Source organism: Salmo salar, chromosome ssa10, assembly GCF_905237065.1.
Source record: "Salmo salar chromosome ssa10, Ssal_v3.1, whole genome shotgun sequence".
Lineage (NCBI taxonomy): Eukaryota > Metazoa > Chordata > Actinopteri > Salmoniformes > Salmonidae > Salmo > Salmo salar.
In genome coordinates this window covers 91,253,934-91,280,042 of record NC_059451.1, presented here as the reverse complement: position 1 = coordinate 91,280,042, position 26,109 = coordinate 91,253,934, and the positions used below count along the sequence as shown (strand labels likewise).

General features: G+C 43.2%; 2 protein-coding genes across 2 annotated transcripts in view; one reads left to right on the top strand and one right to left on the bottom strand.

Annotated features, from left to right (window-relative positions):
• The first annotated feature begins 259 nt into the window (after positions 1-259).
• etfa (electron transfer flavoprotein subunit alpha) lies at positions 260-9,515 on the top strand. The gene is made up of 12 exons (XM_014124813.2): positions 260-402; positions 2,263-2,412; positions 2,538-2,619; positions 2,783-2,865; positions 3,113-3,212; positions 3,812-3,922; positions 4,156-4,257; positions 4,361-4,429; positions 5,527-5,609; positions 7,881-7,946; positions 8,069-8,149; positions 9,157-9,515. The coding sequence occupies exons 1-12, from the start codon at positions 364-366 to the stop codon at positions 9,190-9,192; spliced, it is 1,002 nt and encodes a 333-aa protein (XP_013980288.1). The 5' UTR covers positions 260-363; the 3' UTR covers positions 9,193-9,515.
• LOC106561154 (transmembrane protein 266-like) overlaps positions 9,378-26,109 on the bottom strand; it is a 53,021-nt gene continuing 36,289 nt past the window's right edge. Inside the window, exons 4-11 of the mRNA XM_014124812.2 lie at positions 22,301-22,455; positions 20,439-20,512; positions 19,280-19,336; positions 18,936-19,074; positions 18,313-18,428; positions 17,385-17,577; positions 11,316-11,378; positions 9,378-11,207 (exon numbers count right to left, since the gene is read on the bottom strand). Coding sequence (XP_013980287.1) covers positions 10,555-11,207; positions 11,316-11,378; positions 17,385-17,577; positions 18,313-18,428; positions 18,936-19,074; positions 19,280-19,336; positions 20,439-20,512; positions 22,301-22,455 — 1,450 coding nt within the window. The 3' untranslated portion in view covers positions 9,378-10,554. The remainder of the gene's footprint in view (positions 11,208-11,315; positions 11,379-17,384; positions 17,578-18,312; positions 18,429-18,935; positions 19,075-19,279; positions 19,337-20,438; positions 20,513-22,300; positions 22,456-26,109) is intronic.

Genomic DNA, 26,109 nt, shown 5'->3' with positions numbered 1-26,109 from the left:
GGGTGACAGAGTCTAGGACGGTCATCACTATCTTCTATAGACACAAAGTCATTTGTACAATTTATCTTCATAGAATGTGATTTTAAACCTAATCCTAATCTCACTAATAACTTTACGCCTAACCTTAAATTAAGACCAAAAAGAAGCTGTTGAATCTGACTTTGTGACTGTGGAATCTGACTTTGTGGCCATGGAAGCCACTAGTGGAGACCGTGGTCTCTGAAATAAAATTGTATTCTGCTCCCACCCAAAACGGAAGTGATTGTAGTCCATCCATAGTTTTGTCTCGCGAGAACATTCTACAGCTGTCAGAGTTCGTTCTAGGAAAGTAGCATTTGGAAATATCGAATAGCAGGGTCCAAGATGCTTAGAGCTGTCAACAAAACACATTTCAAACAGTTGGTAAGTACACGATAGACGCATATGATTATATAATATTAACTAGCTAAGTAACTTGCTATTCATTCGCAATGTGGCAAATGCAAATCAGCACAATGTTGCTGGTGCCTAATAGACAGTTAACGTTAGCTAGCAAGGAAGCTAGCCAGTCAACTAGCTAACTTAGCTTACTCGTTAGCTAGCTGTGCACAGTGAACGAAATGGCATAGATTTTTTTGCTATATTCATAAAAATGAAAAAAGTGGATTGCCACAGTTTGAAAATCTGAGCGTCTGCTAAATGACTAAAAATGTAAATGTAAAATCTGATCATAGTTGATGGCACAGTTAGCTGAAAATAGCTAGCAGTTAGCTAGCTTACTTATGCAACCTCGTCAACAATCACTTATTATGAAACAAACAAAAAAATGGCCATGCAATGATTTTTAAAGACATTGAAGCATCATTTCAATAAAGACAATAATTGAATGTACACTAAATCTATTAAACATGTATTGTGCTGTGACGTTGTCTAGACTGCTGCGAATGACCTCTACTCTAGAAACTGTCATTCAGACACAGGTTCCCGATAGAGCAGCTGGTACTGTCATGTTTTAGCTTGGTGATAGGCTTGATACTCCCTGTCAAAGGTTGTATAAGCCAATGTGTAGCTCTGATGTTATGTCAGATTGTTTACAGAAGGGTTTCACAGCTCCCTCCTCCCCTCAGGTGGTGTTATGTACTAGTTCACACTTTCTGCTTTAACTGACCTCCAATAAATAACCCACTAGATGTTGCTTTCCCCAAAAAGCTACACCTGAACAGAACCAGTAGTATCCTGTATGAACTCAATATTAATGTTGCCTTGCTCTTTATTGGACTACCCAAAATGCTGTCATATTATTATTCATAGCTATTAATCATGGGTGTTTAAGTTTGATAGGCATTAGAGCCATGTAATCAAGGCCGGCTCATCCATTAGGCAGACACATAACACCTCACATAATTCTACCCAAATACAATTAAAACTTCTCTCACCCAGTGGCATATGGGCTATTTAGGTGAGCACTGATGCCGCCCCGTGAGGAGCGTTGCCCACTTTGCCAAAGTCAGGGGTGCAAAATATTTATCATATCCATGCCCAGCACACCTCTCAAGGGTGCTGTTGGAGAGACACAGCGCTGCGGCTCTCCACCAACGCTCAAATCATCTAACATAAATCATGTAACCATAGTAGAAAGTGTAGTAGCCTATGTGGTTTTTCTGTAGCTTAGACTGAAGATCTTATTTCTGACAATGTTATGAGACACTTTTTATTTTTACATAATGCACATGTCTCCTATCAAATAGCCTAAATGTCACCCTTTCAAATACAAACGCGCTTTGATTTGAATATGAAAATTTTCCTAAAAACAGGACAGGTCAAAATAAAATGGACAATATGTAATGAAATTAGCCTACTCACGACTGCTGTCCTGGAGTTTAACTCCGTAGGCTAAATTGTCATGAATTAGTGATTTCAATTGTACATTCATACATTTTTGACGAGCCGATCATAGCGAAGAAGAAAATACTTCCTCATTTCCCACTGTGTAAACACATCGATTCTGATTGCAAATAGGCTCAGAATAACTCCTGGTAAACTTGGGTAGCTGATATGCAGATATTAAATAGCCAAAATGATTAGGCCTAGTCTTAGGCTATGGTCATGAATCAGATGGTACGACATGGATGGGCATTCTTAAAATTGCATTACAGGCCGACACTGTAGGCTACACTATTCTAGTTCTGCGGGATAGGAGGAGGGAAGCAGAATGGCCAGGACTGGGGCTGAGTGTTATGTTAATGTTATGTCCTATTTACTGAAAATACCTTTTCCCCATAGTCTGGTCTCCTCCAGAGGTTTCAAAGCACCTTGGTGGTGGCAGAACACAACAATGACAAGCTGACCCCCATTACGCTGAATGCTATCACTGCAGCCAAGAAACTGGGAGGAGATGTGTCCTGTTTGGTTGCTGGAACAGACTGTACAAAGGTAAGTTCAAATCGTGGGTTTGATCATCAGACTAATAACCTGTTGAAAATTGATGATATCCAGACCTACACTGTTAGTGTTTTTCTTCAAGGGATTGATTTGCTGTATATTTATAATCTGTTCAGGTTGCACAGGAAATCAGCAAAGTCCTGGGTGTGAAGACAGTTTTGATTGCTCAAAATGATGCTTACAAAGGCTCTCTGCCAGGTATGTATATCCACAGTGTGAAGCAGATGCAGCCGACAGATTCACTGAAGCTGTAAATGAATTGGAAGTTTTACTTCTATGTAAAGTTAGTATGTTAAATTTGAGGGTTATTTTCTGTCAATTTGCATGTGGTGTTAACTGCAACTTGCATGTCTTTCCATAGAAGCGTTGACTCCACTTATCCTGGCAACCCAGAAGCAGTTCAACTTCACCCATATCTGTGCTGGAGCATCTGCCTTTGGGAAAGTAAGCTTATAACACCTTTATATACATAGCTTCAGTGAGGTCATTTGTTACTCCTCAGCAAGCTGTCTGCCTGCAGATGATTTCATATAATGGATTTAATTTCGTAAGGCTAGTGTAAAAAACATAGCTGTTATCAGTATGCTGTATTTTTCAATCATGGTTTCTGGAAGTTATTTGTAGGGCATCTTTGGCTGATTGTTACAGATGGCCTTGTATCCCTGCTTATTTACCATCCTGTCTTTTGTAGAACCTGCTGCCCAGACTGGCTGCCAAGTTGGATGTTGCTCCTATTTCAGACATCATTGAGATCAAATCCCCTGACACCTTTGTCAGAACCATCTATGCTGGTAACTAGCTTTTTGTGAATGTGTTACAGTATATTTGAACTTTTCTACCTATTGTTTCCCCCCCAAGCCAAGCTAAGATGGCGTTCATATTTATTGACCACATTATAAATCACCAATGCTGTTTAGACTGCTTTAGAATTTTTTTGGTACTCTATATGGATCTTGTTTGAAATTATTATGGGTAACCAAGTCAATTTCTAACTGCGTTTGGGACTCCTCTTACAAATTAGACCAGTAACTCACCACTCTTCTCCATGTACACAGTACTTACATGTACCATAGAGAACCAGTTTGTTTATAAATCTAAAGCTAAATCAGCTTTTTGGTAATACCAGCTTTGATTAGATCCCAAAAGCCTAATCTTTCAATTGCGCTAATGGGCTATGAATAAATCAAAATGATCCACTTAAACCTTTGCTGTTTGTCATGTCCAAATAGGTCTTATTGAAAACTCATGGTGTACCTTGAGCCCAGAAGTTATTTTATCTTTTAGACTCTATCTGTGTGAAATGAATTTTCTATTTTAATTCCCAGTTGTCTTCAAAAGAGTTGCATGTGGTAGTTACAAAACTGAACATCACTGTTTGTCTCATTCACAGGAAATGCTCTCAGCACTGTCAAGTCTAATGACAATGTCAAGGTTTTCACTGTCAGAGGGACATCCTTTGAGCCCGCAGAGGTGGAGGGAGGCAGTGCTACATCAGAGGAAGGTAGCTATAGTACTAACCATCCACTGATACACACCTGAAAAGCACACATACAAAAGCCATTGTTCTTGTTTATCATTCTAAAATACATTTTTTAATTTCCTGGCTGGATAACATATTTGTCAGGGTATAGTTAAAAGCAAGAAGACATGAGACAGTTTGTCCCTGAGATGCAGTTTTGTTATTTAATATGATCCTCTGATGTCTCCTCATGTGTTGTTGTTTGTTTATTTCAGTTGCTGCGTCCACTCCCGCTGGGATGTCAGAGTGGCTGGAAGCGTCCTTGACCAAGAGTGACCGTCCAGAGCTGACCAGTGCTAAGGTTGTGGTGTCTGGAGGTGAGAAACACCTAACTTCTTGCTATTTGCTTTTACTTGACAAATGAATTGATGTGTATACCAAATGTTTAAAGAAATCATTATTGTCTTGCCCTTCTTTTAGGAAGGGGCCTGAAGAGTGGAGACAACTTCAAGCTGCTGTATGACCTTGCTGACAAAATGAATGCTGCAGGTAAGTGTGTGATTTAGAATGAGTCTTTGAATGTTGACCTGCATATACAAATGCAAGTTCTTCATCCAATTGGTGACGGACTTTCATGCAAATACTCTAGAATCCGCATAAAGAAAACATGTGCATTTTCCCACCAGTGTTGTGTTTCCACCAAATAGATTTTTTGCGGATAAAAATCAGTGTGTGATGATGTGCACACACATTTCATGTACCGAATAAAAATCTGAAGTTTAATATGTTTCCATTGCTTTTTCAATTCTACCGATAGTTTTGTCACAACTGTTGCATTAAATAGCAAATGTGCCTACTCTGGTCTTGGCACGTGTACTCCAGCCAACAGCTGGAAAATTGTGTTGGTAGGCTGTGCTGCAGATAGTGTTGGTAGGCTGTGCTGCAGATAGTGTTGGTAGGCTGTGCTGCAGATAGTGTTGGTAGGCTGTGCTGCAGATAGTGTTGGTAGGCTGTGCTGCAGATAGTGTTGGTAGGCTGTGCTGCAGATAGTGTTGGTAGGCCGTGCTGCAGATAGTGTTGGTAGGCTGTGCTGCAGATAGTGTTGGTAGGCCGTGCTGCTAGGTTAGTCTACGTGAGATTATTATGGATAACATATTATGGATAGAATATTTTTATTTGTCAAACGGCAGTCAAGCATCGATCATCATGTCACCAGAATAAGACCCTCAATATTTATTGGAAAGGAGCATCAATATCACCATCCACTTTCACCACCCTATGAAGTTCATCCTCACTTATTTCATCTGTAGCCTAATAAACTGCATGGTTTCCCGAGTCGTAGTGGGAGGACCACGAACCATATAATTGCGTGATTCCAAGTTCACTTCGATATGATTGTTATTATATCAATATTTGCGCATAAAGGCACTGCCATTTCTCGCATAATGAATTTGACCGACACAAAAAGATCCCACCATGTCGAACGAACAAATGATCTGTCGGCATTTATACAATTGTACCGAAATGTCCTGTTTCCATCATAGCTGTCGTGATGTTTTTTATACGGTATGACTTTACAATAAAAATATTGGTGAAGAAATTTGATTGACAGCAGTAAAGTAGGTTTGAATTGGTTCTCCCCACAGTTGGTGCTTCCAGAGCTGCTGTGGATGCTGGATATGTCCCCAATGACATGCAGGTTGGACAGACTGGCAAGATCGTGGCCCCTGTAAGTGACAAACTCTAGATCATTTAACATTCATCCTATTCTTTGATAGCCAATGTTGTGCTCACAATGGTGTATTCTGTATTAATATTGCACAATTATTCAAGATAAACCTTTTGTGGAAACATGGGTGTATACTTACAACAAAATTAATCTGAAAATGCGTAGATATATTTTCTGAGTTACCCACCCAGTATTGATTATTGTGCAAGTTGCCCGCAGCTTGACAAAGGCCTGTTACTTTAGATGCAAACACAATTCCTTGAATTCAGTGTTCTAAAGATGGATCCCTTAGCCCCTTTTAAAAAGGTTAAATTCCCATTATCCGCTTCAAATGGGATATCCCAGCTGTGATTATCCACACATTTCAAATGTAGTTAATGGCACATTTATGCTCCTAAATGATTTAGCTGATCCATTAGAGAGCAGAGCACAGTGCAGTGGGTATCTGCTCAGAGCCCCAGACCAGGCCATTATGCCCAAATTGGATTTTGCTAATGTTTTGACAAGCTTGTCATATTTGGGCTTAAAGCCCATTTATTGTTTTTGTTTTGTTTATGAGACATACTCTGCTATTCTATCGCTCGTGCAATGATATGCAATGATGTCTGAGGGCAAAAAAAAACAGTGTTCGTTGTTTGAAGTAAACTTCATTGTCACAAACGGATGTGGCAGTTTCAACATTACGGATTCCAGCTTTAATGTATTAAATCAAATTTGAATGGCAGTATTTTTATCCTGTTCGTATTTGTCAGTCAGTTATTCATAGTCCTCATGCAAACCATTCAGAGGATTCAAGTATTAAATGGTCATTTTTGATCGCTACCTTCCTGCATTGTTAGGACAGAAGAACCAGGCATGTCATATAAGTGTTAATGTCTATTCTGACATCTTTTTTATTTGACAAATGTCCCCTTGAATAGCACAAAACTGTGTTCCTTCTTGTTATGTGTATTTGAATGATCCACTTTTGACAGAAGGAATATTTAGCTAATCAACTATTTGCAGGCTTTAAATCGTAGTTATATCCACTATTGAACTGCTCCAGTTAGTCTTTCTGAAGTGAAATTTGAAAGAATCTCACATCACAGAATTATTTGACATTTAGTGTTTCCGTCAGTATGTATTCATAGCTTTTGCATATTTATGTATATCAAAGGATCGTCACACTAGCATTCAGTAGCCTAAAGTCTTTAAGACTGTCTTCACCCTGCTGTCCTGACGTTTACAGACAGTGTGCCGTTGTATTGTTTATGTAATCTAAGCTGTGGGGAGTCATGCCTGAGCAACGTTTCAGGCGAGTACCACATTCGGGGAACAGCTTGGCAACGGAGCAGCCAGGCTGTCATGTTGCGGTCTTTTGTTGTTTTTATCGGTTAACAATAGCATCACCACAGTTGAACGACTAGCTACCAATACAATCATGTTGCTTGCAGGGAGTTGCTTTCACACCTGAGGGAACGCTGGGTGTGAAATAGTAGGCTGAAACAGTGCTTTATGCTATTTTTAGCAACATCACAGCAGGTAGCCCTGTCTAGCCTTCTAATTGAAAATGCAAATAGGTTAGACATTGGACTCTTGCTAGTACCTTTTTGTTTTATTTGTTTTATTTTCATCTTTGTGTATGTACTCTGATCTTTCCATACAGTGATACTACAACATGTTTTGTGGTCATTTTATCTCTGCAAGGACAGTACACTTGCTGGATAGGACAGTGCCTCTCATGGTGAAATATTGGTCCTCACTTCTAGTCGTTGGCAGACTTGTGTTCATAAATTGATGTTCTGCTCCTCTGAGACTACTCCAATAACATTAAGTAGCACTGAAATATTCATATGGCAGTGCATTACGCTGAAAGCTTCTGATGTGTTTTCCCCATAGGTGAGGTGGATGCTTGGGAGGGTCCTAGACTCTGCTACACCACCCCCCCAGCACTCTCCCTCTGAGAGATTACACAGACCTGGTCAGGGTCAGCACTAGAACAGCTCCATACTCTAACCCAGGACTGTCCTGCAATCAGCTGCATCTGTACTAGGGTGCCAATGACGACCTTAGTGGTGTCATGATGGTTTTCTGGAGATTGATGGAAAGTTATTCAATAAATATTGTAGGCCCATATATTATACTACTGGTATTGAGTCCGTTGCAGGCATTCCTACAGTAAGGCGTCTTACCTGTGTTCAGCAGCCTGAAACAACTGGGACTACATAGATGTGGCTGTGCACTCTTGTATTATGCTGATACAGCTTGTTTGTCATCTTGTTCTCTCTGTAGGAATTGTACATCGCTGTTGGTATCTCTGGAGCTATTCAGCATCTGGCTGGGATGAAGGACAGCAAGGTACAGTAGAGTTAGCATTCTTGCTTGTTTCTTCCCTGTCCCTTTATACCAGAACGTTCTGTCATGTATACAGAATAGGCATGCTGCATTATTTCTGAAACATATTTTGCTTTGCACTACAGACTATTGTGGCCATCAACAAGGACCCAGAGGCTCCCATCTTCCAGGTGGCTGACTATGGTCTGGTGGCTGATCTGTTCAAGGTGAGATAGCAGGCCGACTGTGTTGGAGGAATATTCACCCATGAGGAAACATTACCAAACACTCTTGCCATGACTGAAACTAACCCAACACTGCACCAGCTTTCAGCACAGCGCTGACTAGATGATCAGCAAGACACCGGCATTTCAATAACCTAGACATGACAACAGTGACAGTCAGAATATTACATTCACTATTTCCCTGATCAGTGTTGCAAGAACCATTATTATTCCACCTAATGGAAATGTGTTGAATTATTGAGGTGCTGAATTAATCAGAGGTGAGTTGTGGCCAGAGCCTGCTGCTGTGTAGAGATACAACAGCGCTCATTCAAACCATGTTCTCAGGTTTTATTTTCTCTTCCCTAGTGCCAGTACTTTACATGCTTAGCTGCCCTCTAATGTCTGGCTGGCACATATGGCCAGTGTGCCAGAGGGTTGGCACACTCTCGAACAAGAGGGCCCGTGCTTTCTCTGAAAGTGTAGTAGCATTTATTTTCATGTGTGTGTCCTGTTGTTCATCTTTTATTTACTATGGCGGTGGTGGTGTGAGAGGCCCAGGTGTTATGGGGAAACTCTGTAAAAGTGATTGGTAATAATAGCTCGTGGCAGCAGAGTTCTGCTGGTTATCAGCTTACATGTGATCACTCCTCAGATAACTCATTCAAATGTACGGTCTTTCTCCTCTTCCTTCAATTGAAAACTGATCTGTGGGACACACTCGACGCGGGAGCTACTGATATAGTTTATCAGTATGTCATTCAGCAGGCAACCTCGCTTCTGTCCCTTTGATCAGTTACTCTCAGAAAATGAATTAGTTTATCAATGACTTGATCTTAAATGGTGTCACCCCAAACCGTGAGACTCAACACTTGCATTTATCTAAAAGTTCAACCTTCCATTTCCATGTCGCAAGCACACATTGTGTCCATTGTGTCAACCTTGCTAGATATGCCTGGTTAGGGGGTGCAACCATCTTAAACTACTCTGTTTTGTCTTTGTCTCACTAGGCTGTCCCTGAGATGACTGCAGCATTGAGCAAGTGAGCCAACATTCAGCTCAGCAGCCATACTGCCACTTCCCCGGGTACCAAGACCACACGGTTACAACTCTCCTACAATCTCTGCCTTAAAAGTTTCTGGAGCTACTTTTCTGGGAACACTAATAATGTTATCATCCTTCCTAAATAGAAACAGAACAACACTGTTTATAAACCGGACATCTGTTTTTATGGACGTAGGTATAATAATGCCACAGATAACGTTTTGCTTACCTGGCGTAGGTGATCTTTTTGTTCCCTGTTAATGCATATTTTGTAACATGTATTTAACGTAGCGTCACAATAAAGGCAATCTTCAGGAAGTCTAAACCTGCCTCACTAATGCACTTTTATTAATGTGTAGTCCACCGAAAGGTCTTGGTATCAATGATAAAACTGACTGTAAATGACTGTTTTACCATGTTTGCCTTTTAATTGCTTTTACTCTGCACTGAATTCCCTTCATGATCAATTTACAAAATGCCTGTTGACATTAAAGTGCACAGGATTAGATTGCCATGTCTAAAAGCAGATATTTTTAAAGGTCCATGCTATAATACTTTTTCTTCTGACCAACACTTTACATAACATCTTCAATTACAAACCCCTTGAGATTTGGTAGCTGAAACTTCCCTCAATCGCTCAATTGTCTGGCTTAAAAATATTTTGTCATATCATTTGAATACAAACTTTAGCATTGATAATGTAGAAAGACAAAGGTAAGAAATAAGCTGAGAACACAGCTCAACACAGAACACAGATCAAATGTACCCTGCATTTGTCCGATCAGAGAGGACTGTACTTAATGTTGAGGTCGAGAGACTCCAGGTTGACTTTCAGTATGGTTTGTTTATAAAATGTCTGATTAGTGTGGCTCATGACATGATTGCCAATTAGTAGTTGTCTTGTGATCAGTCTAGTGTCTCCAATCCCTAAGCAAGTATATCAGACAAACAAACCACCCAGTTCCACCCACTCACACCCAGCCCCATCGCTAAATGATATCACATTCAAAAGCATCAGAGCCAGTCACATTTCTGCTGAGCCCTGCTACCTCAGAGCTCGGGCTAATGACCTAATGCTGGTTTCTTTTGGTGACTCCATATACTCATTTATTGTGGCAATTCCTGATAGATGTTCAGTGCCTGCTCACTAAAGCATGTTTCCCTGTCCTCAATGGACGATGGGCTGTGCTGGCAGAGCTGCCATTCACAGTTCCAAGGTGCTTTTGGCAATGAGGAAGATGGCTGTATGCCAGTGGAGGATGCCTCTGAGTTCATGTCTTTAGTTTTAGTCAGTGAGTTTCAGGAGGGTCTTTGAGGAGTGAGTCAGTGCTGGCTAAGAGATACAGTACCACTGTAGCCCTTTCCTATGTCTCAGGCAGGCTGCTGACAGGGGCATCTGCCTGAGACAGCCTGTACTTCTCCTCCATGAAAGGCTCCCTGGCCTGCAGGTGGATGAGAGGCTTGGTGTGGAAGCCTCTGCGGCTCTCCTTGTTCCTCTTGTTGTAGATGTTGAGCCTGTGCTCCAGCTCAGGGCTGGTCTTGGTGGAGCCAGTAGGGCTGGGCAATTTGAGGTTGACAGGGTCCAAGCCCTTCTGGCCCAGACAGGAGTCCTCAGACAGGGAGGAGAGCAGCTCCTGCACCACGGTGCTGGGGTGTCCTCTGGGGCCAGGCTGTGTGCCCAAGCCCAGGGCCAGAGGGCTGCAGTAGGGCGGGGGGTAACAGCGCTGGCCACTGTAGGAGTCTGTGGAGGTGGAGGCCTCGCGGACGGTGGAGCTGCAGTCGGTGGTGGAGCCCAGGGTGTGGCTACTTATACTGTGCTGGTGGGCGCTGAAGCTGGAGCGAGAGCGGGACATGGTGGTGCTGGAGGCCTCGCTCACAGAGCTGCCCGTCCGCTGCAGACAGCTGGACGCTGCATCTGCACTCACCAGAGACGAGGGCAGCTGGCTGGGGTTGTTGGGCAGGTGCACGTCTATGGCTGCAGTGGTGATGACACGAGCTGGGTCTGGGATCCCAACATCTACAAGAATCACAAACAACTTGGACTCAACACATGATCCTGCTGACTGTCTGCAAAGCAAAATACACAAACAAACCTGTGAGGGTGTAGACAATTGTTTATTCTTACCACTGCTTGCCTCACTGTAGTACTGGCTGATGTAGTTGTTCATGTCATCTTGAACAACATGATCTGAAAGAAATAAGAAACAAAATAGGTATGTACTCTTTCTCAGAAACAATTGAATGAGTTAGATGTTTGGTACCCTTATCTAATAGAGACTGTGACAATCTATTCCCATGTTTGTTCTGTAAAGATCTCCCAGAATGCATCAGTCAGATATTCCTGACCAGAAGGTTGAACCCATAGGAGCAAAGCAAGGAATGTGAAAAGAGGTGAAGTGGTGGGTAGAAGGGCCTGTGGCTGGCCTCTCTGACCTGCCACAGTTTACCTCTTAAGTGCCATCCCCATTCCCTCAGGACCGCTAGACAGAGGGGTTTTATTTATGTTTCTTCTTCAAATATTCATTTTAAGACTGTTCCAAGAAGGCAGGGGATGCTCGGACTAAAATGTGGCATCAGAGACAATCACTCTGCGATTAATAACACATGAGCATGTGAGGACCACTTAAAAGTCTGCAGTCTGACACAGCCTCTCTGTGAAACCTCAGATATCTCATCTCAGATATATAGCAGAGAGAGGAGCAGGGTGATTTATGTCTTTACTAAAGGAAAGTGCTTTGTTTCTCTACCTCCTGCAACTTTATGATCTGTCTCCCTTTGAAAGTTTTATGTCTCCTGTATTCATTGGAGTGTTTGTTCAGAATTTTAAAGACTTATGTTTTGATAATAGTTCAGTACCCCCATGCCAGTATGCCAGTCACCCTGCCCTCCTTCTCCTGAGACATGAAAACAAACAGTAGGTTTAGGCGGATGTTCTCCTCATGATTAAATCTGATCGCGGGTTATAGGCGTTGTGGCTTTTAAAGGCAATGTTCCTGCGTTCGCGGAGATCCCATTCACGGAAAACGCTGTGGAAAACAATTGGAAATTGCCATTAAAAGGTCCTGAAAGGTCATTCTGAAAAGTACTTTTTCTCTCATGTCTAACTACCAGGAAGTTTGAAGAGACAGGCTGAGTGGGCAGGGAGCTTATATTGAAGAGCTCGCCTACACAGACAGCTCTTTGAAACTCCTATGTCAAGCAACTTGGATGCAGTGAGCAACTAATTTGTTGATACACAAGCAACTCAAAAAACATTGAAATTGCTTCAATGATGCCAATTTTTTTTATACATTCCCATTTGATATGTCTCTTGTGATGCGGTTCACAGCAGTACTGACGAATGTGTTGTCATGATAACTGTGTCAGAGTTTTGAACGACCCTTCCCCCTCCTTTGTTCCATGCTGGCTAAAGACCCAGCTAACCAGTGACTAGCTAATCCCAGACACAGATGAAAGGGGAAACTTATAAGTATCTTTGCCATGGATGAATATGGTAAACATTTCATTATATTTGCTGACACCCTACAGTTACATTTTGGCACCAGTAGAGTAGCTATCTAGCTAGATAAACCACGCCCCTGTGCAAACACACCTTTTCCCATGTTGGTTACTAGGCAGTACTTATTTAAATTAGGCAAGAGAATATCATTTTACCATTGGTGTATTAAAATGAGATTAAGGTGATGTCACCTTGTCCATGTATCCAAGTGTTTGACATGGGGAGGGGACCAGTAACTTTATGATCAAACTTTATCAATGTAGAAGCAACAGTTATTAGTCGTCATACTTTGATCTGGTTTCCTTCAAATATCATCCCATTTTATGAAAAACATGATTTTGACTGTTCATACATAGCCTTTATAAGCAGCAATGCCTATAATCCACGATCGGATTGAATCCCGGCCTAGGTTAGATACAATGGTCATCATACAGCAGTGCAACATCTTTTTAAACCAATCTCTTGGTGTACAGTTTACAGGTACACTCCCCTATGTATTTATTTGGACAGTGAAGCTAATTTGGCTCTATGCTCCAGCATTTTGCATTTGAAATCAAATGTTTTACATGAGGCGACAGTATAGAATGTCACCTTTTATTTGAGGGTGTTTTCATACATCTGTTTTACCATTTAGAAATGAAAGCACTATGTATCTAGTCCCCCCATTTGAAGGTGTCATAACTATTTGGAAAAATGTATTTATAGTGTATAAAATGTTGTCAACATTTTTGTGTTTGTTCCCATATTCCTAGCACACAATGACAACATCAAGCTTGTCACTATACAAACTTGTTAGATGCATTTACAGTTTGTTTTGGTGCTGTTTCGGATTATGTTGCGCCCAACAGAAAATAATGATAAATAATGTATTGTGTCATTTTGGAGTCATTTTATTGTAAGATTTTTTTTTGAATATGTTTCTTAACACTTCTATATTAATGTGGATGCTACCATCATTACGGATAATAATGAATAAATTGTGAATAATGATGAGTGAGAAATTTACAGAGCCATAAATATCATACCCCTCAAAAAGGATATCATCCCCTGTTACTGGTAATGGTGAGAGGTTAGCATGATCTTTGTGCATCTGTAACTTTCTCCCTCATCATTATTCACTATTCATTCATTATTATACTTAGTCATGGTAGCATCCACATTAATGTAGAAGTGTTCAGAAACATATTCAACTCTTATTTACAATGAAAGTGACTCCAAAATGACTCAATACATTATTTACCATTCATTTATATTGAGCACAACGTAATCTAAAACACAACCAAAAAACTACAAATGCATCCAACAACTTTATAGAATCACAAGCTTGATGTAGTTATTACGGGCTAGGGATGTGGGACCAAATACTACACGTTTGACTAAATGTAATACACTGTAAGTGTAACGCCCTGGCCATAGAGAGGGGTTTTTTGTTCTTTATTTTGGTTAGGCCAGGGTGTTACATTGGGTGGGCGTTCTATGTTCTGTTTCTATGTGTTTGTATTTCTTTGTTTTGGGCCGTGTGTGGCTCCCAAATCAGGCACAGCTGAAGTTCGTTGTTGCTGATTGGGAGTCACACATAAGTGCATGTTTTTCCGTTGGGGTTTTGTGGGTAATTGTTTCTGTTCGTGTTACTGTGTTAAACGTGACAGGGCTGTTTTGGTTGTCTGTTTATTGTTTTGTTTTGTATAGTGTTCTTGCCGTAATTAAATATATGACGAACACTAACTCCGCTGCATTTTGGTCTTCTTCCGACGACAGCCCTTACAGTAAGTGAATTTGTCCAAACACTTAAGACACCTTACATTTTTATTTATTTAACTAGGCAAGTCAGTGAAGAACAAATTCTTATTTACAATGATGGCCAAACCCGGACGACACTGGGTCAATTGTGCGTCGCCATATGGGACTCCCAATCACAGCCGGTTGTGATTCAGTCTGGATTCGAACCAAATCAAATGTTATTAGTCACATGTGCCGAATATAACAGGTGTAGACCTTACACTGAATTGCTTACTTACAAGCCCCTAACCAACAATGCAGTTTATAAAACATGAATAAGAATTAAAAGTAACAAGTAGTTAAAGAGCAGCAGTAAAATAACAATAGCGAGACTATATACAGGGAGGGTACCGGTACAGAGTCAATGTGCGGGGGCAATGGTTATTTGAGGTAATATGTTCATGTAGGGTGAGTTATTAAAGTGACTATGCATAGATAACAGAGAGTAGCAGAGGTGTAAAAGAGGGGGGAGGGGGCAATGCAAATAGTCTGGGTAGCCATTTGATTAGATGTTCAGGAGTCTTATTGTTTGGGGGTAGAAGCTGTTTAGAAGCCTCTTGGACCTAGACCTGGCGCTTGCCGTGTGGTAGCAGAGAGAACAGTCTATGACTAGGGTGGCTGGAGTCTGACAATTTTTAGGGCCATCCTCTGACACCACCTGGTATAGAGGTCCTGGATAGCAGGAAGCTTGGCCCCAGTGATGTACTGGGCCGTACGCACTACCCTCTGTAGTGCCTAGCGGTCAGAGTCCAAGCAGTTGCCAAACCAGGCAGTGATGCAACCAGTCAAGATGCTCTCGATGCTGCAGCTGTAGAACCTTTTGAGGATCCCATGACAAATCTTTTCAGTCTCCTGAGGGGGAATAGGTTTTGTCGTGCTCTTCAAGACTGTCTTGGTGTGCTTGGACAATGTTAGTTTATTGGTGATGTGGACCTCAAGGAACTTGAAGCTCTCAACCTGCTCCACTACAGCCCCGTCAATCAAAATTGGGGCGTGCTCGGTCCTCCTTTTCCTGTAGTCCACAATCATCTCCTTTGTCTTGATCATGTTGAGGGAGAGGTTGTTGTCCTGGCATCACCACGGCCAGGTCTCTGACCTCCTCCCTATAGGCTGTCTTGTTGTTGTCGGTGATCAGGCCTACCACTGTTGTGTCATCGGCAAACTTAATGATGATGTTGGAGTCATGCCTGGCCATGCAGTCATGAGTGAACAGGGAGTACAGAAGGGGACTGAGCACGCACCCCTGAAGGGCCCCTGTGTTGAGGATCAGCATGGCGGATGTGTTGTTACCTACCCTTACCACCTGGGGGCGGCCTTAGTGATGAGCTTTGAGGACACTATGGTGTTGAATGCTGAGCTGTAGTCAATGAATAGCATTCTCACACAGGTGTTCCTTTTGTCCAGGTGGGAAAGGGCAGCGTAGAGTGCAATAGAGATTGCATCATCTGTGGATCCGTTGGGGTGGTATGCAAATTAGAGTGGGTCTAGGGTTTCTGGGATAATGGTGTTGTGAGCCATGACCAGCCTTTCAAAGCACTTCATGGCTGCAGACGTGAGTGCTACGGGTCGGTAGTCATTTAGGCAGGTTACCTTAGTGTGACACAGGGACTATGGTGGTCTGCTTAAATCATTTTGGTATTACAGACTTGGACAGGGAGAGGTTGAAAATGCCAGTGAAGACACTTGCCAGTTGGTCAGCGCATGCTTGCAGTACACATCCTGGTAATCCGCCTGGCCCTGCAGCCTTGTGAATGTTGACCTGTTTAAAGGTCTTACTCACATCGGCTGCGGAGAGTGTGATCACACAGTCGTCCGGAACAGCTGGTGCTCTCATGCATGCTTCAGTGTTATTTGCCTCAAAGCGAGCATAGAAGTAGTTTAGCTCGTCTGGTAGGCTCGTGTCACTGGGCAGCTCTCGGCTGTGCTTCCCTTTGTAGTCTGTAATGGTTTGCAAGCCCTGCCACATCCGACGAGCATCGGAGCCGGTGTAGTACAATTCGATCTTAGTCCTGTATTGACACTGCTTGTTTGATGGTTCGTCTGAGGGCATAGCGGGATTTCTTATAAGCTTCCGGGTTAGATTCCCGCTCCTTGAAAGCGGCAGCTCTAGCCTTAAGCTCAGTGCGGATGCTGCCTGTAATCCATGGCTTCTGGTTGGGGTATGTATGTACAGTCACCGTGGGTACGACATCATTGATGCACTTATTGATGAAGCCAATGACTGATGTGGTGTACTCCTCAATGCCATAGGAAGAATCCCGGAACATATTCCAGTCTGTGCTAGCAAAACAGTCCTGTAGCTTAGCATCTTCTTCATCCAGGGACTGTAGTGACATCTCTTGCACTAAGATGTACTGCCTTAGATTGGCTGCGCCACTTGGGAGCCCATGGGGGAGGGGACTAAATACATAAAGTGCTTCACTGTCCAAATAAACACAGAGGGGAGTGCATATTTACGTAGAGGATCTTGTCCTCATTCAAACAGCACTCCCATAGCACTGAGGTCTCTGACTCAGAGGTCCCACACTGTAGGCCTCCCATCAGGCTGCTGTTCTTGTGGAAATATTTTCCTTACACAGTACTCTACTATTCTATCCTCCCTGGAATCTGGTGTGGTTTGTTAGATGTCTGTTGTTGTTTCCAGGTGAACGGAGAACATCTTTTCGACCAAGCCAACCTCTGTTTAACAAACATGACCCAAAGCACAGAGCACTCTGTTCATTCGACCACTTTGCCTGGAAAATCTTATCTGACTTGGCAAAAGCATCCCTCTATTCCCCTGGCTTCAAGAGAGACCCTCTTTGGTTAGAAACCACAGCCAGCAATCCCTAGAGATAGAACAATGTCATAGGGTTCTATCTTGATGAGACAATCTGCAGTGTTCTGATGTAATGCTACAGGACCAGGGTATGGTACCTCTAGGGGCCGCTGCCTCCCTGGCTTTAGCCTGGCTATGCTGATCGGGGCCCCCAGGGGCCAGACCGTCCACCTCCTGGAAGCTGCTGCTCTGCTTGCCCCACACATGGTGGATCTGCATGGCAGCCTCTCGCTCTGCTACCAGGTCCAAGTCCTGCTGAGCCAGGTGGGCCCGCAGCTGCCTGATCTCAAACTAATAGAGAGAGAGCGAGAAAGAGAGAGAGAGAGCGAGAAAGAGAGAGAGAGAGCGAGAAAGAGAGAGAGAGCGAGAAAGAGAGAGAGAGCGAGAAAGAGGGAGAGCGAGAGAGAAAGAAAGAGAGAGAAAGAAAGGGGGGGGGGGGGTACAAAGGGAGAACATACATGTGTCATCCTTGCATACAAACACCTGAATACCCTTTTAGAGCTCTGGCCCTAATGTCCACCCACTGTATCTCATCCACTATCTACATTACTGGTAGCTGTTGGCTGTATTGCCAAACCCTGACTTGAGTCACACATGACCTTTGCACACATAAATACATGACATATACGTATGTACATATTACATATCCCTCTAATGGTTAGAGGGTCAACAGGACCCAGCAGGGTTGTACAGTGAGTGTCATAAGCCCACAGCTTTACTATATTACATGGACAAATGTGATAATTTGAATGGAAATCCCAGGATGGGAATAACAGGATTGTTGTGAATCATTATGACTGAATACAGAACCTGATAGTATCTCCTATTAAGGATATGGAATGTATTTATGTATTCAAAGGGTCAGTGTGACACAATTCAGTGTTTGTCAGATTAAAGGTTTGGTTATTCCACTAATACGTGTGTGAATTTGAATGTGTTATTTTAGCAATTATTTCTGGCACTTTGCTGCCCTCTACTGGTCCATGACAGGTAATGGTAACTAGTTAGACAGGTGTGTGAACATACTGCCTGCTCCTGGCAGATCTGGGTGAGTCTCTCCAGCTGCTCCTCCCTGGCAGCTTTGGCCTTCTCATACTGCTGGTTCTCCATCTCCATCTCCACCTTCACCTGCAGCACGTAGGCTGGGACAGAACACAGGACAGACTGTTATACAGACTGCTTTGTAGGGATAAACACAGTCACACTGACATAACTTATTTTTTTATATCCGTAGTAGGCCACATAAGAGGGATTATGATCAGTAAGAAAAATATGTTTCCTGTCTTAAATTAATCACTGTACGCGTGTGTGCATGCGAAACATGAAACTTCCACAAGAGGGCGTAACAATTGAAAACAGCTTAGAGTCAAGAAACAGTATAACGTGTGTATCTGTATCAGATTATGTATGTATTTGTCATTGTGTTGTAAAGCAAGTATTGATTGTGGTTGGTAATATTCATGGCAAAAAACAAATCCGTAAAGCTCAGTAAAAAGCCAGTTAGGATAATGACATCCATAGGGGTGGAGCTGCAGAAATATTGTTGTCGCATCCCTGCAACCTGACAGTTAAGGACATGACACAGAGGAGACTGCATTCATCCACCCTCTGCACCCCATCCATCTACCCCCAGGCCCACCCAGCCTCACCATCGATGATCCTCTTGACCCTCCAGATGCGCAGGGCGATGATGAGGCCGATTGCGTCCCAGGGGCTGCTGGGGCCGTTGGCCACTGTTGAGGCCACCATGGGGGCCAGGGACAGGACTATGACTGCACCGTCAAACACCTACACACAAGCACACGCACAGATATTAGCAAGCAGACAATATTTGAATGAAAAAACATGTACATATCTAAGTTTCAGAACATTCCCTCCAGGCCTGTGGGTGGTTTCCAGTCTGATGTCTGACATTGGGAGAATGATATTGCTGTGGAAGTGGTGGGGTGTTCAGAGCCCCACCTCAGGACTAATGGCCCCCCAGGGAGCTTACCTCCACTTTGTTCTCGATGTAATCCCAGATCCCCAGCACCACAATTCTGAACACCGTCTGAGAGAGCGGGAGGGGGGGAGAGTGGGGGAGGGAGATAGGGAGGGAAAGGGTAAAACGGATTGGGGAAGAGAACCATAGCAATAGAATACATTTCCTTTAGTTGTAAACACACCCCTAAAAATACTAATGTCTCAGCGAAAGTGAATTGCAGTTGTGATTCAGTTCTCTTTCATCTATCCACCGGCAATTCATCAATGACATACTTCTACAGTTCACTACCACAGCGGTCAGATTTCCTTCAAACAATTAGAGACACACTGCACCAGATACAGCTGACTCATCAGGGGCTGCAGAAGGCCACTGCACTCCTCTCCTCTCTTTTTAAATATTCAGGATTCCACCTGAGCAGAAGCTGTCCTGCCAAAGCCAATACTTACATGAATCACTAAGGGTTAGCTTTCATTGATAACTAAAACACATACACATGGTAGATGGTGGCAGATTGTGGTAACAATGGCTGACACATAAATAACTTGCCATAGAATTCTGCGGCACCCCGCAAGCTGTGCTGCAGTACGCCCTAACTTTTAAAGGAAGAACCACTGTACTGTTTCTCAACCAAATAGAGCAGCAGACCGGTGAACAGAGAACTACTAAGATAAATGCTGCTAGGCCCGAGGAAACGGTAATCAATAGGGTTTGTCTGAGGCTCTGGTGCTAGTTAAAAGCTACGGTGCATCAGAAAAGCTCTATCTGCATTTTAGATCAAAGTGATTGTGTTGACGAAACGTAATACATCAAGAGCCATTAACAGTCACAGCATGTTGTGAAGGGAAATAGTATCAGAATGAGTGAGATAGAGGAAGCTGTGAACAAACATTAGGAGCAAATGAAATAGCTGTGTTTACGTTTAACAATATACTGTATGTGATGGACCAATAAAGTACATTGTGTACTTTGATAAGTGTTGATAAAGGAAAGGCCAGGGCTTAATAGGGTGTTGTAATGAGAATACACCGCTGCACCTCTCCAGCTCACCTTTGTCTCATACAACTATAGTACACTAGAGCATTAAATCAAAGCTCCGCTACATCAGCTTTAAGTGAGCCTGCTGCCACTGTGGTGACTGTGGGGGAGAGAGAGAGGGAGAGTGGCTCACCTCAGTGAAGAACACAGATAGAATGGCCAGGCTGATCCAGTGGATGATGCTGGCAAACTGGAACGCATTGTTAACTGTGAAGACAGCACAGCAGAGAGACCGTTTCAAGATGACTGGTTTACTCAGAGTTCAGATCATTTGGTAAATACTGGAGACAGACCCAAGCACAGACACATAGTCCTCTGTAGTTCAGTGTGTAGAGCATGGTCATTGTAATGCCAGGATAGTGGGTTTGATTCCCAGGACTGCTTATACATAAAATGTATACACACTTGACTGTAAGTTGCTTTGGATAAAAGTGTCTGTTAAATGGCATTTACAGTGCATTCGGAAAGTATTCAGACCCCTTGACTTATTCCACGTTTTGTTACATTACAGCCTCATTCTAAAATGGATTACAACGTTTTTTTCCGTCATCAATCTACACACAATACCTCAAATTGCTCAGGTTGGCCGGGCGGCCAGCTCCAGGAAGAGTCTGGATGGTTCCAAACTTCTTCCATTTAAGAATGATGGAGGCCACCGTGTTCCTGGGGACCTTCAATGCTGCAGAAATGTTTGTACCCTTCCCCAGATCTGTGCCTCGGCTCCCTGTCTCGGGGCTATACGGACAATTGCTTGGTTTTTGCTCTGACATGCACTATCAACTGTGGGACCTTATATAGACAGGTATGTGCCTGTCTAAATCATGACCAAATCAATTGAATTTACCACAGGTGGACTCCAATCAAGTTGTAGAAACATCTCAAGGATGATCAATGGAAACAGGATGCACCTGAGCTCAACTTCGAGTCTCATAGGAAAGGGTCTGAATACTTATGTAAATAAGGTATTTCTGTTTTTATTTTAATATATTTGCAAAAATGTCTAAAAACCTGTTTTCATTTTTCATTATGGGGTATTGTGTGTAGATTAATGAGGAAAAAATATATTTAATCCAATTTAGAATAAGGCTGTAAAGTAACAAATTGGGTAAAAAGTCAAGGGGTCTGAATACTTTCCGAATGCATTGTATATATACTGTATATATTATATAGGCAAAGATGTGCATGCACAGGTTTGTCTGACGTCATGCCTATTCATCAGCCTAATTGTGGCCAGCATTGTACTACATTAGGCTGTCAGCTACAGCATTTCTCTTCAAGCACCTCTTCCCTTCTGTCTTTATTTGTTGTGCTCACTGATCTGTCCATCAGTCCATTTATCTTCCTCCATCCCTCCCTCTCTCTGTACATTCACCCAGCAGACAGACAACCTCTCTCTCCCCATTTATTTGTCTTACTTTACCTCCCAACCGTCCCGTCTCTTCAATCTGCCTCCAGGGACTTGTTAAGACTTGAATACATTAAGATACATCCATATTGACCTGTAACCCATATAGCCCTACCATCGTTCATAGAGCTTGTGACACCACAGAGGTGGGGACTCCTGACCGTAACCCATGAAAGATGAGGACACCCTTCTCCAGAGGAAGATGATGCAGATGAGGTCATCTCCATGTGCTATGGGTCACAGTGGCATTAGACCACCTGACACGGTTTACTGAGGAATACTAATGATGCTGATATTATAGAGGAGAGGTCACAGCCCCAGGTCCTGGACATGTCACTGTCACTGCGTAATAATAGGTACTGTATTATACAACAGGCCCAGTGCCAACATTAGCTACATTCCTAACAACAGATGTGCATTTTTGTAAATTCCAAATTCCAACATAACACAAATTCCACAGCTGTTTTGTGTGTTTTAACTTCACTAAGGGTCAAATCACAATTGAAGATATGTGCAAGTAACTCAAATGTTCATGTATCTGTAAGCCTAGATCCAGGTTCTAATACAGAGACAGGTCCAGGGTCACTCACACTGCAGAAGCTTGGTGTCGATGAGCAGCTCCAGACACAGCAGCACGACCACCAGGATGACACAAGCCACCAGGAAACAGTTGAAGCCTGCGCTCAGCAGACATACCTGCCATAGGGCTGCCCTCCGCCCACAGCATGGCTTCAGCCAGTTAGACCTGACACCGGGGGGGATGCAGAAACAAAGCAGGATATCATGATATGCAAATCAGAGAAGGAAATGTATTCAATTGTATTAGTTCTCTTTGAAACCTCTATGGTGGAGTCGTTGAGAAGTGCTTTCTACCATGTGTTCGACTCCGTTTCAGCCAGCAGAAGGTAGCGTTCCAATCAGGCACAAATACATACAAAACACGTCCACACACTCATTTTTAATTTTTTATTTTTATTTCACCTTTATTTAACCAGGTAGGCCAGTTGAGAACAAGTTCTCATTTACTGCGACCTGGCCAAGATAAAGCAAAGCAGTGTGACACAAACAACAACACAGAGTTACACATGGAATAAACAAACATACAGTCAATAACAAACACATTAGGAAAACAAATCTATATACAGTGTGTGCAAATGAGGTAAGATTAGGGAGGTAAGACAATAAATGAGTAATTACAATTTAGCAATTAAACACTGGAGTGATAGATGTGCAGAAGACGAATGTGCAAGTAGAGATACTGGGGTGCAAAGGAGCAAAAATAAATAAATAAATAAATAACAATATGGGGATGAGGTAGTTGGATGGGCTATTTACAGATGGGCTATGTACAGATGCAGTGATCTGTGAGCTGCTCTGACAGCTGATGCTTAAAGTTAGTGAGGGAGATATGAGTCTCCAGCTTCAGTGATTTTTGCAATTCGTTCCAGTCATTGGCAGCAGAGAACTGAAAGGAAAGGCGGCCAAAGTAGGAATAGGCTTTGGGGGTGACCAGTGAAATATACCTGCTGGAGCGCGTGCTACGGGTGGGTGCTGCTATGGTGACCAGTGAGCTGAGCTAAGGCGGAGCTTTACCTAGCAAAGACTTATAGATGACCTGGAGCCAGTGGGTTTGGCGACGAATATGAAGCGAGGGCCAGTCAACGAGAGCATACAGGTCGCAGTGGTGGGTAGTATATGGGGCTTTGGTGACAAAACAGATGGCACTGTGATAGACTGCATCCAATTTGCTGAGGAGTGTTGGAGGCTATTTTATAAACGACATCGCCCGAAGTCAAGGATCGGTAGGATAGTCAGTTTTACAAGTCAGTTTTACGATTCTAGATTTGATTTTGGATTGGAGATGCTTAATGTGAGTCTGGAAGGAGAGTTTACAGTCTAACCAGACACCTAGGTATTTGTAATTGTCCACATATTCTAAGTCAGAACTGTCCAGAGTAGTGATGCTAGACGGGCGGGCAGGTGCGGGCAGCGATCGGTTGAAGAGCATGCATTTAGTTTTACTTGCAATTAAGAGCAGTTGGAGGCCACGGAAGGAGAGTTGTATGGCATTGAAGCTCGTCTGGAGGTTAGTTAAGACAGTGTCCAAAGAAGGGCCAGAAGTATACAGAATGGTGTCGTCTGCGTAGAGGTGGATCAGAGAACCACCAGCAGCATAAGCGACATTATTGATGTATACAGAGAAAAGAGTCTGCCTGAGAATTGAACCCTGTGGTACCCCCATAGAGATTGCCAGAGGTCTGGACAACAGGCCCTCCGATTTGACACACTGAACTATGTCTGAGAAGTAGTTGGTGAACCAGACGAGGCAGTCATTTGAGAAACCAAGGCTGTTGAGTCTGCCGATAAGAATGTGGTGATTGACAGAGTTGAAAGCCTTGGCCAGGTCAATGAATACGGCTGCACAGTATTGTCTTTTAACGATGCCGATTATGATATCGTTTAGGACCTTGAGCGTGGCTGAGGTGCACCCATGACCAGCTCGGAAACCAGATTGCATAGCGGAGAAGGTACGGTGGGATTCAAAATGGTCGGTGATCTGTTTGTTAACTTGGCTTTAGGAGACCTTAGAAAGGCAGGGTAGAATAGATATAGGTCTGTAACATTTTGGGTCTAGAGTGTCTCCCCCTTTGAAGAGGGGGATGACCGCAGCAGCTTTCCAATCTTTGGGGATCTCAGACGATACAAAAGAGAGGTTGAACAGGCTAGTAATAGGGGTTGCAACAATTTCTGCGGATAATTTTAGAAAGAGAGGGTCCAGGATGTCTAGCCCAGCTGATTTGTAGGGGTCCAGATTTTGCAACTCTTTCAGAACATCAGCTATCTGGATTTGGGTGAAGGAGAAATTGGGGAGGTTTGGGCAAGTTGCTGTAGGGGCTGCAGGGCTGTTGACCGGGGTAGGGGTAGCCAGGTGGAAAGCATGGCCGGCCATAGAAAAATGCTTATTGAAATGTTCAATAATCGTCAATTTATTGGTGGTGACAGTGTTTTCTAGCCTCAGTACTGTGGGCAGCTGGGAGGAGGTGCTCTTATTCTCCATAGACTTTCCAGTGTCCCAGAACTTTTTGGAGTTTGTGCTACAGGATGCAAATTTCTGTTTGAAAAAGCTAGCCTTTGCTTTCCTAACTGCCTGTGTATATTGGTTCCTAACTTCCCTGAAAAGTTGCATATCGCGGGGGCTATTCGATGCTAACGCAGTACGCCACCGGATGTTTTTGTGCTGGTCAAGGGCAGTCACACATACTACAGATACTACTGATTTGTGACAAGGTTTGTTGGCCAACACAGAGCTTGTGTTTGCCTTGTGGCACCACTCACCACATGTCCATATTAACTCAGCTTTACAAACAAAATGTATTGGCACTTTTGAGAGCTGAGCAGTATGTTGAAGCTATAGAACTCTAAACATGATGTTGATGTTCATGATCTCTTTAATTAGAGATATAAAGAGAGATATTTCCCAGCCATCTCTGTGCTCAGTGTGCCTCATTCCTTTTGGAAGCAGACTCTGTTCTGTTGTGTTGTATTCCAGCCATCTCCATTCTGGCTGTGGGACTGTTTTAGCAGAGAGTGTTCTCTCTGCTACTCTCTGCTACTGCACAGCAAGTGATACTGGTGCACCAAGTCTGGAACCAACAGGACCCTGAACAGCTTCTACCTCCAAGCCATAAATAGATAGTTACAAAGTTAACCAAATAGCTATCCAGACTATCGACCCTTTTTGCACAAATATTTTTACTCATCACATTGTTTTTTATCTATCCTGTTGCCTAGTCACTTTATTCCTAGTTATATGTACATGTCTACTTTATTTACCCTGCACATCGACTCGGTACTGGTACCCTATGTAGGCTCCAGTGACAGTAGGCTCCAGTAATCCTCCTCCCTGTACATCGCCATGCATTTTCATGTGTGGACATAAGAGTCGCATTTCCCAGGTGAGCTGGTCGCTTGTCTAGGTACATTGTGTCTGCCTTAAATCCAACCTGTCTCCCCTCTGTGTCCCTCCTACCAGACATTAGGCCTGAGAGAGGCTCCCGGGGATTTACGGTCAATAAATAATGACAGATCTGTGCGAGGCAGACAGGGCTTTACTTCCCTGTCACCTTTCCCAGAGTGAAGAAATACCATGATCAACATCCTTCTCTAAGCACAAGAAAGGCAGAAAGATTCTACTTCCAGGCTTCAGGACAGAGCAGGCAAACAGACAGAGAGGCAGTTATTTTTGAAGCCACCGGGGCTATGCAAAGAAGGGTAGAGAGAAAAGAGAGAGAGTGGGGAGGGAGAGGTTGGAGCCAGAGAGAGAGAGAGAGAGTAAGAGTGTCCCAGTGAGAGGAGCCAGTTTGCGGCTACAGCTGGACCTCCGGTGGAGGACTAGATA